This window comes from Ascaphus truei, chromosome 2 (genome assembly GCF_040206685.1).
Source record: "Ascaphus truei isolate aAscTru1 chromosome 2, aAscTru1.hap1, whole genome shotgun sequence".
NCBI lineage: Eukaryota > Metazoa > Chordata > Amphibia > Anura > Ascaphidae > Ascaphus > Ascaphus truei.
Window position 1 is genome coordinate 153752630 of NC_134484.1, and position 13711 is coordinate 153766340.

Consider the following 13711-nt stretch of genomic DNA (forward strand, 5'->3'; position numbering starts at 1 on the left):
ACATGTACCTTAAAAAAAAAAAAAAAACTCCAATGTACTTGTACTGAATTGATGGAAGGAAACCAAGATAAATGGATGATTTTATATTAATGACTAAATTGTATTTACACAAATAAAAACCTGTGGCCTACAGAAAGGAATACCCTGTTCAGCCTATTTTGGAAGAGAAAGGAGGCCTTATCAAACAGTGTACTGTATTTCTTCATTTCATTTTGTTAAAGTATCACCTAATGACTAAGGTATCTCTTTTACCAGTAATTACAGAGGCCTTTTCTGCTCTACTAGCTGCACCTTAAGCATTTGCATTCTAGATCTGTGAAGGGAAAATTAACAGAGCTGGAAGTTACATTACATTGTTTCTTTTATTGTGGTAATAACGTCTGCTCTGCAAGAAAACCCATGAGACCAAGAAGAGTTCCCCCACATACGGATCCTCTGGCGCTCCATGTCAACCTCATTGAGTCCATTGAACACATATAAACAACGGACAACAAGCCTATAATGATTAGTTGTGATCCTGAAGCTATGGAGGCATCATTAATGTATAATGTCAATTGAAGACACAAGCAGAATAACATGTTAAAACATTGTGTACAGTTTTAAATTGACTTGTTTATTGGGGGATGTCTGCCACACATGCATTTGAACTAATATAGAAAAGAATCTAGCGAAGCTCTAATAGAACTGTATTATTGTTGTGTGAACGCTGAATAGAGTTGGAACATAATTGTCATTATAAAAGGTACTCAGCAGTATCTGATCGATCAAGTCTTATATGTCGAGGCCACTAGGAAAAGCCTACAATATAAATATTAGTAATTGCTTTCAATTTAAACAGTGCTGAATCTTACAAGTTGTGAAGAGTAATTGTAGCATGTTTGGACATGTTTCACTGACCTTTGCTTTTGGGAAGAATGTTATCGCTCGTTCTTACCAACGCAATAAGTAAAGGGATTTACATACGTTAAAACAGATATCCCAGTGGACCATTTTTTTACATAGCACTGAAGCAGGGGGTCTCCGGAGTGGAACACCATTAATTTGAGCTACAGAGGCAAGTATCTCTGGGAGCATGGGGTCCCCAGAGCTGAAATTAATGGGGTCCAGCTTTCAAGACCCCCTGCTTCAATGCTATGTAAAAAAAACAAAAAAAAACTGAGCTCTTGAATTGCTGCTTTAAAGGAAAAGGTGGGTTTAAAAAAAAAAAACAACACTTTAGAAAGACATTACCTTAGGTAAAACTTCCTCTGAAGCTGAAAAGAAGTAAGTATATACGATAAGTTCTGAAGCAACTTCAATGAATTTCTCCTGTGGAAGCAAATTACAAAATTACACACACAAAAAATAGTGCAATTGAAATGTTCTACTTTTCTGCATTTATGGTTTTAAGGAGCTTAGATGTTTATTTTCAAAAACATTTCCCAAAGATTTCAAACCTATTTTAGGATTTGGACAAATAGTATCAACATCTTATACCTCAGTGGAAATAAAGTGAGCTTGAATTTTACTTTAACGGGTAAAAGGAAATCAGTTAATAATAAAATGCCCACCAAGTTATTTCCTAAAAGGGGGAAGGGCATTTTTTTTTTAAATAGGTATATACACATACTGTATACATATGTATACACACACACACACACACACACACACACACACACACACACACACACTAAAGATGGGGATGAAAACAGTAGGAAAACACATAATTTTAACTGTGCACGATTATATATTTTTTTAATTTAAACAAATACTAAAAGAAAAAATGTAATACCTTTAGAGTTGATTCAACACCAACATATACAAAAAGTACACTGTGTCTCTTTTGTACATGATCAAACATCTGTTGGCTCGGAAGCTGACGGATTAATGGGCTAAAAAACAAATAATGTTATATTAGTTCTAGAGATGAAGAATACTGCAAGTTCATACAGTAGTTAACATATTAAGATCAACATATACACAGTTTTCATACATACACTGCATTTTCACGGTTAACATTAACGTTTATATATACTGTATCAATACAAAATAGGAAGGAACCACAACATACTGTAGTGTAATATTTGAGCATACAAGTCCTTAGCACTTACAGTATAACATATGTAGCAAAAGATACCCACGGCACTCATCAGGAGTTTGACAAAGGGTTGCTTAGACCGGAGACGTCGCATGTCAGAGTGCTGTGGACATCTCTGGCTAAATCCATTTTAGGATGTCTGGTGATCGAGGTCAATTGTCCCTGCACCCGCATAAAGCCAGGTTACATTTATATCTAGGTTTGGCCTTTTAACCCAAACTGCTGACACTATGTGTGTGTTTGTATATGTGATGATAGAGCGATAGAGCTACATATAGCAAATGGAAATATTACTGTATGCTCATTTGCATGTCTTAGGCCCGGGCCATAGAGGTGTGGGGAGAGCGGAGGCGCGCTAACGCTGAGGCTCGCCTGCTTCAGTCAGCGCGATTGCACGGACTTGCAGGCGAGCTAACGTGCGCGAAGGGAGCCGGGGGGAGGTGGTTGGAGGCGGGGCAGTGACGTCGCTGGGCCAATTGCCCGCGACGCACTGATGTCAATGTCACGGCGCCGTGACGTTGACGCTGCTTATGGCTGATTGGATGTTTTCAGCCGACAGCACGCTGAAAAACAGCTTGGCGCTCGGCTGAAAACTTCAAAGCCTGAGCACGCCTGCGGACGCTCGCGTGAGCCCCCTCTCAAGGCATCCTCATTGAGGATGCAGGGGCTCAGCGCTGAGCGTCCGCACGCCTCAGCGCTGCTTGTCCATCTATGGACGCAGCCTTAGGCAGGTCTGCAACCTCGCCTTTCACCATTATCACCCAGCATACAGTGCTTCCACTGCAGCAAGGGATTCTGGGAAATGACATGCAAATGAGCACACAGTGCCACCTTTTGCTTCAAATCCATTTTAACATTGGTCCCTATAAGATTATGCTTGCTGCGATAGATATATATCAAATATATATACACTGTAATAATAATAGCTTGTTTTTGTATAGCGCTGCTAGTTTTTACGTAGTGCTTTAGAGAGACATTTTGCAGACACAGTCCATGCCCCGTGGAGTTTACAATCTATGTATTTGGTGCCTGAGGCACGGGAGATAAAGTGACTTGCCCAACGTCACAAGGAGCCGACACCAGGAATTGAACCAGGTTCCCCTGCTTCAAACTCAGTGCTTGCTCACTTAATGTAACTATATATTTGTAACAATGTATTATTTGTAATCATAACTCTACCCAGGACATACTTGAAAACGAGCGGTAACTCTCAATGTATTACTTCCTGGTAAAACTTTTTATAAATAAATAGTCCAAACAAAAACACAGCTCTGATGAAGGTCCCGTGTAGTTTGACTGCAACGGTTGCTTTTAACATTATCTCTGCTATGCGGTGTCGCTTTCAAGCGGACTTTGGTTTGGGTGAAGTATTCGTTATGTTTTATTCACTTATAATAGGGCATCATTTTTGTAATGTCTGGGTTAAACCAATAATGTTCCAGTAACATTTGTTAATGAATCCTAGTATTTTTTGTTCTTCAAATTTTCGGTTACAATTTGTGTTTTAAATATGAAAGTATAAGTTTCATATAAAAGCATTAAACAATGTAAAGAAAATAAAAAGCCAGCGTTTTGTTAAGCGGGGTGGGGGAGTAAAGGAGGGGAGGTCCAGCTTTGTCAGCAGCTCTGTGTGTAACAGTCTGCATCACGGTCACACATCCTCTGAATTGAGCTCAAGGATGGGCAGATTCCTGGAGAGCTCCTTTTCGCTCCCGTCCCCATCCCTACAGCCTCGCTCTACCCACTCAACAATCTCACCTCCCTACCCCCACACAGCAGATTAAGTGGCATAGCGCTGACAGACCTGTCAAACACAGCCGCGACCAATAACAGCGAGCTCTATTTGGTTAGCGCCAGCAAAGCATGCTGGGGAGCGCTGTTGCCGGTTGAGAATGCACACAGTACAAGCACCCAAGGGGTTACATTTTAAGTTCCCATGATTTTTCATCCCTGCCCTAAACTTTCATCAACCATGTAATATTCATACCATCTGCATAATATATATATATATTGTCTTGAACAGATCATCCTGAACATAAGAATGAACGTTTGAGACCACCAGGCCGTTTACAGGGTTTTAAAATCCATCCCTGATTCATTAAACGCTGTAGTTAGTTTTGTGTCATACAGCTACATAAATACTCACCCCGCAACTCTGTTAGCAAATTCAATTATATCCTCCTTTGTTCTTGGACCTCTGTAATTGTAAGCCATTTCCCCTTTCAATCTGAAAATCAAAACGTAGTTTACCATCACATTTATTTCCAGTATTATTGTACATAAAATCATTAAAAAGGTGAATGTGGAAAGTGGTGATTCTTAAAATATGATTCTCTTTCTAGGGTGCTTTATTTGAGGGGTAAGACAATACCATCAATATAAGACATCAATACACATGGAAATGCTAATAAAGACATAAGTCCATATTGAAGAATATAGGGGGTCAAAGTGTCAGTATGTTAATAGAAGAAGCTTTCCTCCCTAGGTGGGTGGCAAAGGGTCTCCAGAGTTGAACTACATTTATTTCAACTCCGTGGACCCCTTGCTTTCCGAGATACTTAACTCTAAAAAGCCTGCAGATATCTCATCTATTTGAAGGTCCTGCGGCATGCGGGCCACAGGAAGTCTCAAGGGAGAACATTGGAGCTTTCTATTGGCCCATGGGACGTTTACACAGCCCGAGCTGCTACTGGAAGTCCCTTCCGAGGAATGTATCTCAGAAAGGAGTGGGTCCTGGAAGCTGAAATCAATATGGTTCAGCTCCGGAGAAATCCCCGCTGCAAACCTAGTTTACATTTTTTTCTTTTTTTAAAGAGAGTCACTTTAATGTTTAAAGGTTTTAACCAGGTCATAAATAAAATAATGAAATATAAATTTCCATAACACTTAAAATACACGTTACATACTGTACAGAGTAAACAAAGAAGCCCCAATGCAGATCCAATATGACAAATAATTTTGTTGATTTATATATGTATTTTCTTCTCATATGTATGTGTTATTTAGTACAATATTTGTTTGGCCAAAAAATGTTAAGCCAGCAACCACAAAAGGTAGACCCTTTCAGCAAGTTCCTTCACTACCAATGTTATGTGTCCTTTGGATTTCCTACATTGCATAGAAAGAAGAGGAAACAAAACAATGATAAAGTTAATTTGAGCTGGTTAAGATTGTGTATGTCTAATTGTAAATTGTTGGAATGAATGTGGCCCCTCCCCCATAGATTAAGCTCACCCATCCCACCTCTATGTAACAGTACACACATGCACATTCCTTTGCTGCAGAAATAAACGTGGGAAGTACAGTATATTGATTTTTTTCCCCTTGCACCCTCCCACCGTCCTCCTGGAACTATTTCTTAGGGGACTTCTAATCTTTTAACCAGTTGTAACAGCACTGAAGCTCCAACATGGCGTGCTTCTAAATGTTATCCCCTTAGGCATCGCATAATTGTCACACAATGTTATTGACTATATAATTATTTTGTGCAGTGGCGGAAATACAAAGGACACTGTATACAATTGGTAGTGTAGATACTTGCTAAAATGGTCAACCCTGACGTGGTTGCAGGCTTAGCGTGTTTTGGCAAAAATAATGAACTAAACGACCCATGAGAAGAGAACACAAATTATTTTGTTAATTTATATGTCATATTGACTGTGCATTGGGGATTCTTTGTTTACTGTTGTATGATTGAGGTCACTTTCCCAATAGCTCTCCAGTTGGCATAATTAAATGTATAAATATATAATAATGTGGGCCTGGGTTGAGATTGCAAAGATTGTGTTTGGCATATTATACTATACACATTAAGTATTACAGAAACAAATAATTAAAAGCAGCTCTTACAACTTTATAGTTGGAAAACCTCGGACGCCAAATTCTGAAGCAATACCTGTAAAATTAAGCAAGAAGATAAAGTGAATGGCATGATATATTCTTTCAAAACTACAGGGATTATTTACTAGTAGCGATGTACTTTGCCAAGACGGTGTAATATTTGAAAAACTAGTTATTTTAAGATGTGTATTTGTTTCAAGACCGGAATGAAGATAATATCCAAAGACAGTGTTGCTAAAAGGGGCAGATTCCCCTACATGTTTATTTTTTAACGTCATCCCAAATACTCAGCACCACATCATGTAAAAAAGTTAAATACTATTTGTTACTCCTATCTTGTCTATGTAATCATAAAACATATGCAATAGAAAATATTTACTGAGTGATCACCGGAATAGGCAAAGGCCCAACGCGTTTCTCCCTCTGGGCTTTTCAAAGGCAGCTTAAATGTAACACGCCCCCTTAAGTACCTGGAGATGAATCATGGATCTCACATAAACTCCAGCCCAACGGCACATAAAATACATTGTGGTTGAAATGCAAGTGTGGAAAGATATTAGAGAGTAGTATATACACTGGATTATAGAATACCCAAATATGCACCAAATACTGATGTCTATAAATAAACTTGATGGTTTACTACCTTATTTAGACCTTTTGGTACAAATGTGTCAATAGTTACTATCCAAAATGCTTCTCTGTGTAGAAGCCTCTGTTATTAGCTGTTATAATAAATATTTTTGCATAATCTGTGAGTGCCCCCTTTTTTGAGGCTCTGAGACTTTTGGAGTTTCCTTTCTTGGTTGTTCATGCTAACTTTTCTCCTGGGATGCACTGCCTGTTCACTAAAAAAGTATGGATTTTTGCTTTTTACTCTTATTTATCTCTCAGGAGTAGTGCATATCCGTCACCTTTTGCACCTTGTTGTATTTACCTAATATTTACGTGGGTCAGCAGCACAGTCATTTTTTTTTTTTTAACAATAAACTACTCGGAAGTAAAATATATTTCAGCTTTATTGCGCATAATAGATCATGAGATATATTACAAACGTAATTAGTTAAATGGCTGTAAAAGTAAGATATGCTTTGTCGCCCCTGTGAGCTCACTTTCAAAATAGGTCACATTGTGTGGAACTGCACCTGAATTGCCATCACATAAATTACATGACTGACTAATTTCAAGGACTATAATACATTTCAGGTAAGACTAAAGGAGGCCAATCATGTGACATGTAGAACATGGGTATTCCATTGTTTTTTGTCAAGGTCCAAGTTTCTTGTTCAAGGTATAGACAGGGTCCAAACTCACACGCTAAGCTATGATGATTGGTGCACTGCCAAAACCAGTTAGGAAAAAGAAAGGAGGAGAGGGGCCGAGAGTGACATGCTGAGGGAATGCTATAACATGGTGGGGAGAGAATACAGGAGGAGTGCAATAACACAGGGGGGAGAGCGACATGAGGATGTCCTGTAACATGGTGGGTGCTGTAACATTATGGGGGGGAGTGACATGAGGGGGTATGGGTAACATGGAAGGGGAGAGTGACATGAGGTGGAAATAGGTATCATGGGGGGGAGGAACATGAGGGATAATGTAACATGTTGGGGTTATGCTGTAACATCGGAGGAAGACATGCGGGGGTGCTGTCAATAACATGGTGGATAGTGTGACACAAGGAGGTGTAGTAACATGGGGGTGACAAGGAAGAGAGTGACCCAATGAATTGTGGTAACATGGGGGTAGAGCGTGCCATGAGAGAATACAGTAAGTTACATGGGGGGGGGTGTAAGGGGGAAAGTGGACAGGAAAGAAAAAACCTGGGCACTGCGGATTTCTACTTAGAAACATTTATTGTAAGCCAATAATGTATGACGTTTCGGCCTCAAGGGCCTTTCTCAAATGCAAAGTGGCATAATAAACTTTGCATTTCAGAAAGGCCCTTGAGGCCGAAACGTCATACATTATTGGCTTACAATAAATTTTTCTTAGTAGTTTTTTCCTTCCTGTCAGACATTGGAATACCACCCAGAGATTCCTGAACCAGGTGCACCGGTATTTATTTGATTTTGTTTCTTTGTAGGAGTGCTGCATTTCCCTCCTGTTCTGTAAGGGGGAAAGTGACATGCATAGATGCAATAACATGGAGGAAAGGCAGGGGTGGGGGAGAGGGATGAGTGACATGAGGGGAGGCTGTACCTCAGTTCCCAGGGGGAGCGGTGCAGACCTTGGAGGGAAGCCCCGCACTGGAGCCACATAGCTCTTCCCTGTCCAAAAGCAGGTTGTGTGTGTCCAAGGAGGGTGATTAGGGGACAGGTGTGCAGGGGGGACAATCTGTATTTAGCCCACGGTCCGACAATTAACTACCCTTATATAGAATATTACTCAACAACTAGACACAGGCCAGTAACTTTGTCCTGCACATCACTCAAACACACTTTCGTTTTCTGTTTTAATCCAGGTCATGCAGACTGTACAGTAACATCATCTTTATTGGATGTGAGGTATATGGTTGCCCTCTGGAGGGACACCATTCTAGTGGGACAGTTTAGTTAATTTACCTAATGTAAAACAAAAGATACTGTAGTTGCAGATGTCACTTACCCATTATGGTTAAATTAATAAACGGTTTGCTTGTAGAAATCATATAGTAATAGAATAGAAAAATATTAGATTTCAGATATAAGCGACATCTAATGTCTATGCTCATCTGGGATTTGATGTCTTGATAATATATACTATTATAGTTGAACGATGTTAATCTACCCCAGACAAGCAAACGGGCAGAAGTTAATTTAAAAGGTGGAATGCCTCCAAAATGTTTTACAGACATTTACATCCAGTTGTCTTTTTTTTGTGTTTCGCTTTTCTGCCAGTTGCAATTATAAAATGCATGTTGCATCATTTGGCAGGAAGAGACATATTTCCTGCAGAGGAAGTGGCCAAATACGTGCTCCGCTTCGTAACCTTTAAATGTTATATTAGCAATATGAAAATAACTGTACAACAGTGTGCACAATGCTACTTTTCGGCGTGTCAAATAGCCCAGTTTGTGTCTTTAAGGGGCAGATAGCAAAAAAGGTAAGGGGATAGCATACAGGCACTGCCAAGTTCTGCTGCCTTATTTTAAAGGTTTCTAGTATGCTTTTACCGCCCATAAGGGAAGACTAGTAGACCTCAGTGAGCCACTGTGGTTTATTGGGGTAAAAGGCTGACAGCCCCCTCTCCCATAAACGTTCATAGCTGGTTCAGCTGCACAGTAACTTTGACTTAACTACTTTCAGAAGTGCCTTCAATACATTTTGTTGATATAAAAATATTATGGCATTATAATACCTTTCCTTCCATAGTATGCAGAACTAATGACAGAAGATGTTTAAAAACATAACAGTGCTGCTCACTTTTCTTTTATGCATTTATTGATATCATAACTGATTGTGTGTGTGGGGGAAAAAACTCCCGCAGCTGAAACAATACACATCAACCTCTGGGGTCCCCACTGGTTATCACGGATAAAGTCTGACCCTGGCAGCCAAATTGTACTGCCAGACAAGTATTTATGGCAAGGAGTTGTAAAAGATAAATTATGTGGCAACCACAAGGTCCCAAGATGCATATTAGGTATAAAAAAAAAAGAAAAAACAGATTGACGTTGTAAACAAACACCAGTAGTTTGTGATATATCTCATGATCTATTATGCACAATAAAGCTATTTACTTCCGAGTAGTTTATTGTTTAATAAAAATTTTTTTAAAAAAAGTGACAGTGCAGCTGACCCAAGTAAATATTAGGTAAATACAAAAATGTGCAAAAGGTGACGGATATGCACTACTATTACCGAGAGATAAATAAGAGTAAAAAGCAAGAATCCATACCTTTAGTGAACAGGTAGTGCACCCCAGTGAAAAAGTTAGCATGAATAAACAAGAAAGGAAACTCCAAAAGACAGGGTCCCAAAGTCTCCAAAATGGGACTGTGAGAGATGTGTGCAGAGGTACATATAATTGAGACCGATTTGGGTGCAATTATATCTTGGCTTTATTGAGCCTGTTCATTTATCCAGGCAAAACATACAAAAAACAACCCTCCCCATCCCCCTTCTGAAAGGGCTAACTTACGTACCCAGACCCAATCTGCAGGGCTGGAGGGATATTTCCATTACCAACCTATCACCCAAAAGTCTCAGGAGGTACCTTAAGCAGGTGGCCCTCCATGTCAGTCTCTGGCAGGATCCTGGGACCTCTGTGTCCAGGAAATATAGGTGTCTGGGTGTCTTTATCTCAGCACAGCCTCTGTGCCAAGACAGTGTCTGTGTGCAGGCTTCTATGCTCTCCTGTCAGCCCAAATGTGAGCTAAGAAATCTCTCTCCTGTTTCTCACATCAGGTTTTTCTCAGAGCCCTAATCAGCCAGGTGGAGTCTGGTTGGTTGCCTGTGTGCAATTAACAGCTCGCTGCTGAATTTAGAGGCAGTTTCCTTCAAACAGTGATAAGTCCCTGTTACAGGGGCACTCACAGATTATGCAAAAATATTTATTATAACAACTAATACCAGAGGTGACACAAACAAATTAAAACTCTAAAACATATATAAATCACAGACACACCCAACAATAATCCAACAGTAAACCAGAATTTCAGGTGATCTATAGGACTCAGAGAACCATATATTCTGAGGTGTAAATGTCCCCTCAGGTTGTATCTATTGCTTTGGCAGGGTACTATCGGCATATTAAATGTGCCGACAAGCAAAAAATAGGGAGGGGGTAATGATATTACTCAGCTAGGATAATCAGTAAAATGCTGCAAGTTTATCAATGACAACAGTTCCAACCACACTGTTGCAGTTTAAGGTGAAAGTTGTCACCAAAATAGCTGAGAGAAGCTACAAAGACTAAAAGTAGCTAGAAGTACGAACTCAATAGTACAATAGCAGCAGCAGTGCTTGGATACCTCTCCAGTGTTCAAAGTAGTATCTAAATCACAGAAAATGGCACCGATCGTGGCATACGAGAGCCAACTCCGATTGGCTCACAGCACACGTCCATAAATAAGCAGCTGTGAACAGGCTACGACTGTGCAGGGGAATTAGGGTAAACCCAGTGTTGGGGAGAGTCCAAATGCTGACCTCATCAGCTGTGCACCGTTGAGTCTGCATGGTCGATTTGTCCGTGACGTCACCCAATGCTGCAATATCCTGTATATATTTTACAGTTTTCATTTGTGCGCGTCACCACCAGTATTAATTGTTATAATATATTTTTTTTATTTGTTGCATAATCCGAGTGTCCCATTTTTGTAGGCTCTGTGACCCTGTCTTTTGAGGTTTCCTTTCTTGTGTGATCAAATGCAAAAATGTGTCTGGGGGATTGTTGCTTTAATAGTGAGAATGCTTTCAACAGTAACAGGCAAAAACAAAAAAGACAAAATACACTGATCAGACCACCATATGAAATCATATATATTTTTCTATTTTCCATTAAATAAACATTTTATGCAGAATTATGGGATTCAACAACAATAAAATTATTTTTTAAATACAGAGCTGCACGGGAATCCGACTACACAAGTAGACTTTTCCACGCCTGGGATAACTCCGACAGCAATCTTGAGTTTTTCAATTTCATTTTTTGCCAAATGCCCACAAAATACCAAATCATGTTTAGGTGTGGATATTTCCTATTGTACCCAGATGTAAAAAAGAAGGAGACTACTTACTTGAGTGAACAGTAGCATCCATCTTTCCAACTTTCACTGGTGACCCACTATTCCTCATCTCCATACCAACTTCACTCCAAACGGGTTCAAGTTTCTTGCAATGACCACACCAGGGTGCATAAAACTGAAAATAAAGGTAAGCATTAATAGTCATTCAAGAACTAGGGGGACATCTGAATTAAAACCAAAATAAACTCTCTTACGGAAGAGCTCACAATGCCAGAAAATCTGGGTCTAAAAATGATTACTGTACACTTCAGATGTGTATGCATATGGAAGTGTTTATCATACCTAATCTTTTACCTGACATACATTAGTGAGCAATTTGCAGTACCTTCACCAGTCGATACAACATTCTTCATTCACTCACCAGGCCTCTCCTTTCTGGAATGGACTACCCGATACCCTTAAAATGTATGCCGCCGCCGCCACCACAATATTGAAGACATTTGAGCTTTACACTCTTCAAACATATTTGTACCAGTTTGTGTATATGTGGGTATTGTATATACCTGCTTTGAATACTTGAAAACAAGATGTTTCAATGTATCTTTCCTGGGAAAAATACTGTATAATAAATACACTGCGTGACATTACCATGCTGTGACTACTTACTTCGTACCTTTGCTACTCTTGAAAGCTCTACATACATAGTTACAAAAATTCAGATTCCTCTCACTCCTACAAACTCACGCATTTAGGAGCCCCATAGGATTATTTTTCATTCTCCACGGTTGGCACAATGTGAAACCGACCGTTATCATGTATGCTTAATTAGTAGTTTAATTATACCAGCTGGATGTTTGAGAAAAGCAATCAAACTGTATAATCATGTTTATATTTAGTAACCTTAAACTAAAAGCAGTAAATATGTAATAAGAGAGGAAATATAAAGCATGGTGTATAACACATGCTAACCACACAAGGCACGAACAAGCTTCCATCGTTAACAACCCTACTAATATTTTGTTTGCATTTAAGAATGTCAAAATTGAAGACACCAAGTCACTGTGCCATGGTAACCATTTACAACATAAATGCTGGCTATGGCTTGTTATATAGTAAGAGCTGGTGCGCGTGCGTGCACCCGGCGTTGTGCATGCACGTGGCGCGCGTTTCGTTTATATGTTGTAAGCGGTGGCGTGAGCAGCTAGGGGGCGTGGCTATAGATGTCCCAGCGAAAATATAAAGTTTCATGTATTTGCTGTGATCTGCCGCACCACCGCTAACTGCCGTGTGCGCGGGGCTGAATTATAGAACGCCAGGCCTGGACACAGCCGATTCTAATTGACGCGCACGGTAGCGCATGCACGCGCACTATATTACACGCCTTAGGCTTCGGACATGGTGTCATAAACAGCGCTGTGCAGCGCTGACGCTCATGCTCTCCTGCTCAAGCAGGAGCTTTTTTGTGTCCCTGCGTGAGCGTCAGCGCTTGTGAGCCGGGCAGAAGGCGGGGCGGGAGGAGCGGCAAGTGCACCACGTCACCGACTGCCATTGACTTTTGGCGGTCACGTTACCGGCCCTGCGCTTCCCTCAGCGGGAAAAATTAAATTGTGCTGTCGGCTGCAATTCCACACGCCTTCGCACGCCTGCGGAAGCGCCGTCTAAAGCCGTGCTCATTAGGGATGACGTTTCCCTTCAGCGCGGCTCAGCACAGTCTTTCTGACCATGGCCCTGGCCTTAGATTAACTTTACTCATGAGCTATATTCCGCTTAATATATTATACTCATGAGCTATATTCCCGCTCTCAGTTATTAAACTTATTCTCATTTAGATTCATACACAGCATGCTTATTTCCCCAGCATACCATTGGTCTTCAATTAAACTTGGTCACTCCCTCCATAACAACACAACACATCTCTTAATAACCAAGTATATTTAACATAGTTGCGTTTGATTGTTTTAGACTTAAAAGCTTTTACTTAGTCTACAGTCACAGCGGTTCTGTGTTCAGTGGATCACTTTCTCCCCCCCCTCCCCGTTTGTCCATTTTTGTAGAACAATGACAAATTTGTTCGGAGAATCAACGGTCATTAATCATTTAGTGTTTCTATGAAAAATAACAATGACCAA

General features: G+C 40.2%; 1 protein-coding gene across 3 annotated transcripts in view; it reads right to left on the reverse strand.

Moving 5' to 3' along the window:
- The window catches only part of TMX3 (thioredoxin related transmembrane protein 3), a 79507-nt gene that overhangs the window by 54924 nt on the left and 10872 nt on the right, over positions 1–13711 (reverse strand). For all 3 annotated transcript variants that reach the window (XM_075585438.1, XM_075585439.1, XM_075585440.1), the window contains exons 4-8: positions 11634–11757; positions 5927–5972; positions 4224–4304; positions 1772–1871; positions 1231–1308 (exon numbers count right to left, since the gene is read on the reverse strand). In XM_075585438.1, the coding sequence (XP_075441553.1) occupies positions 1231–1308; positions 1772–1871; positions 4224–4304; positions 5927–5972; positions 11634–11757 (429 nt within the window). The remainder of the gene's footprint in view (positions 1–1230; positions 1309–1771; positions 1872–4223; positions 4305–5926; positions 5973–11633; positions 11758–13711) is intronic.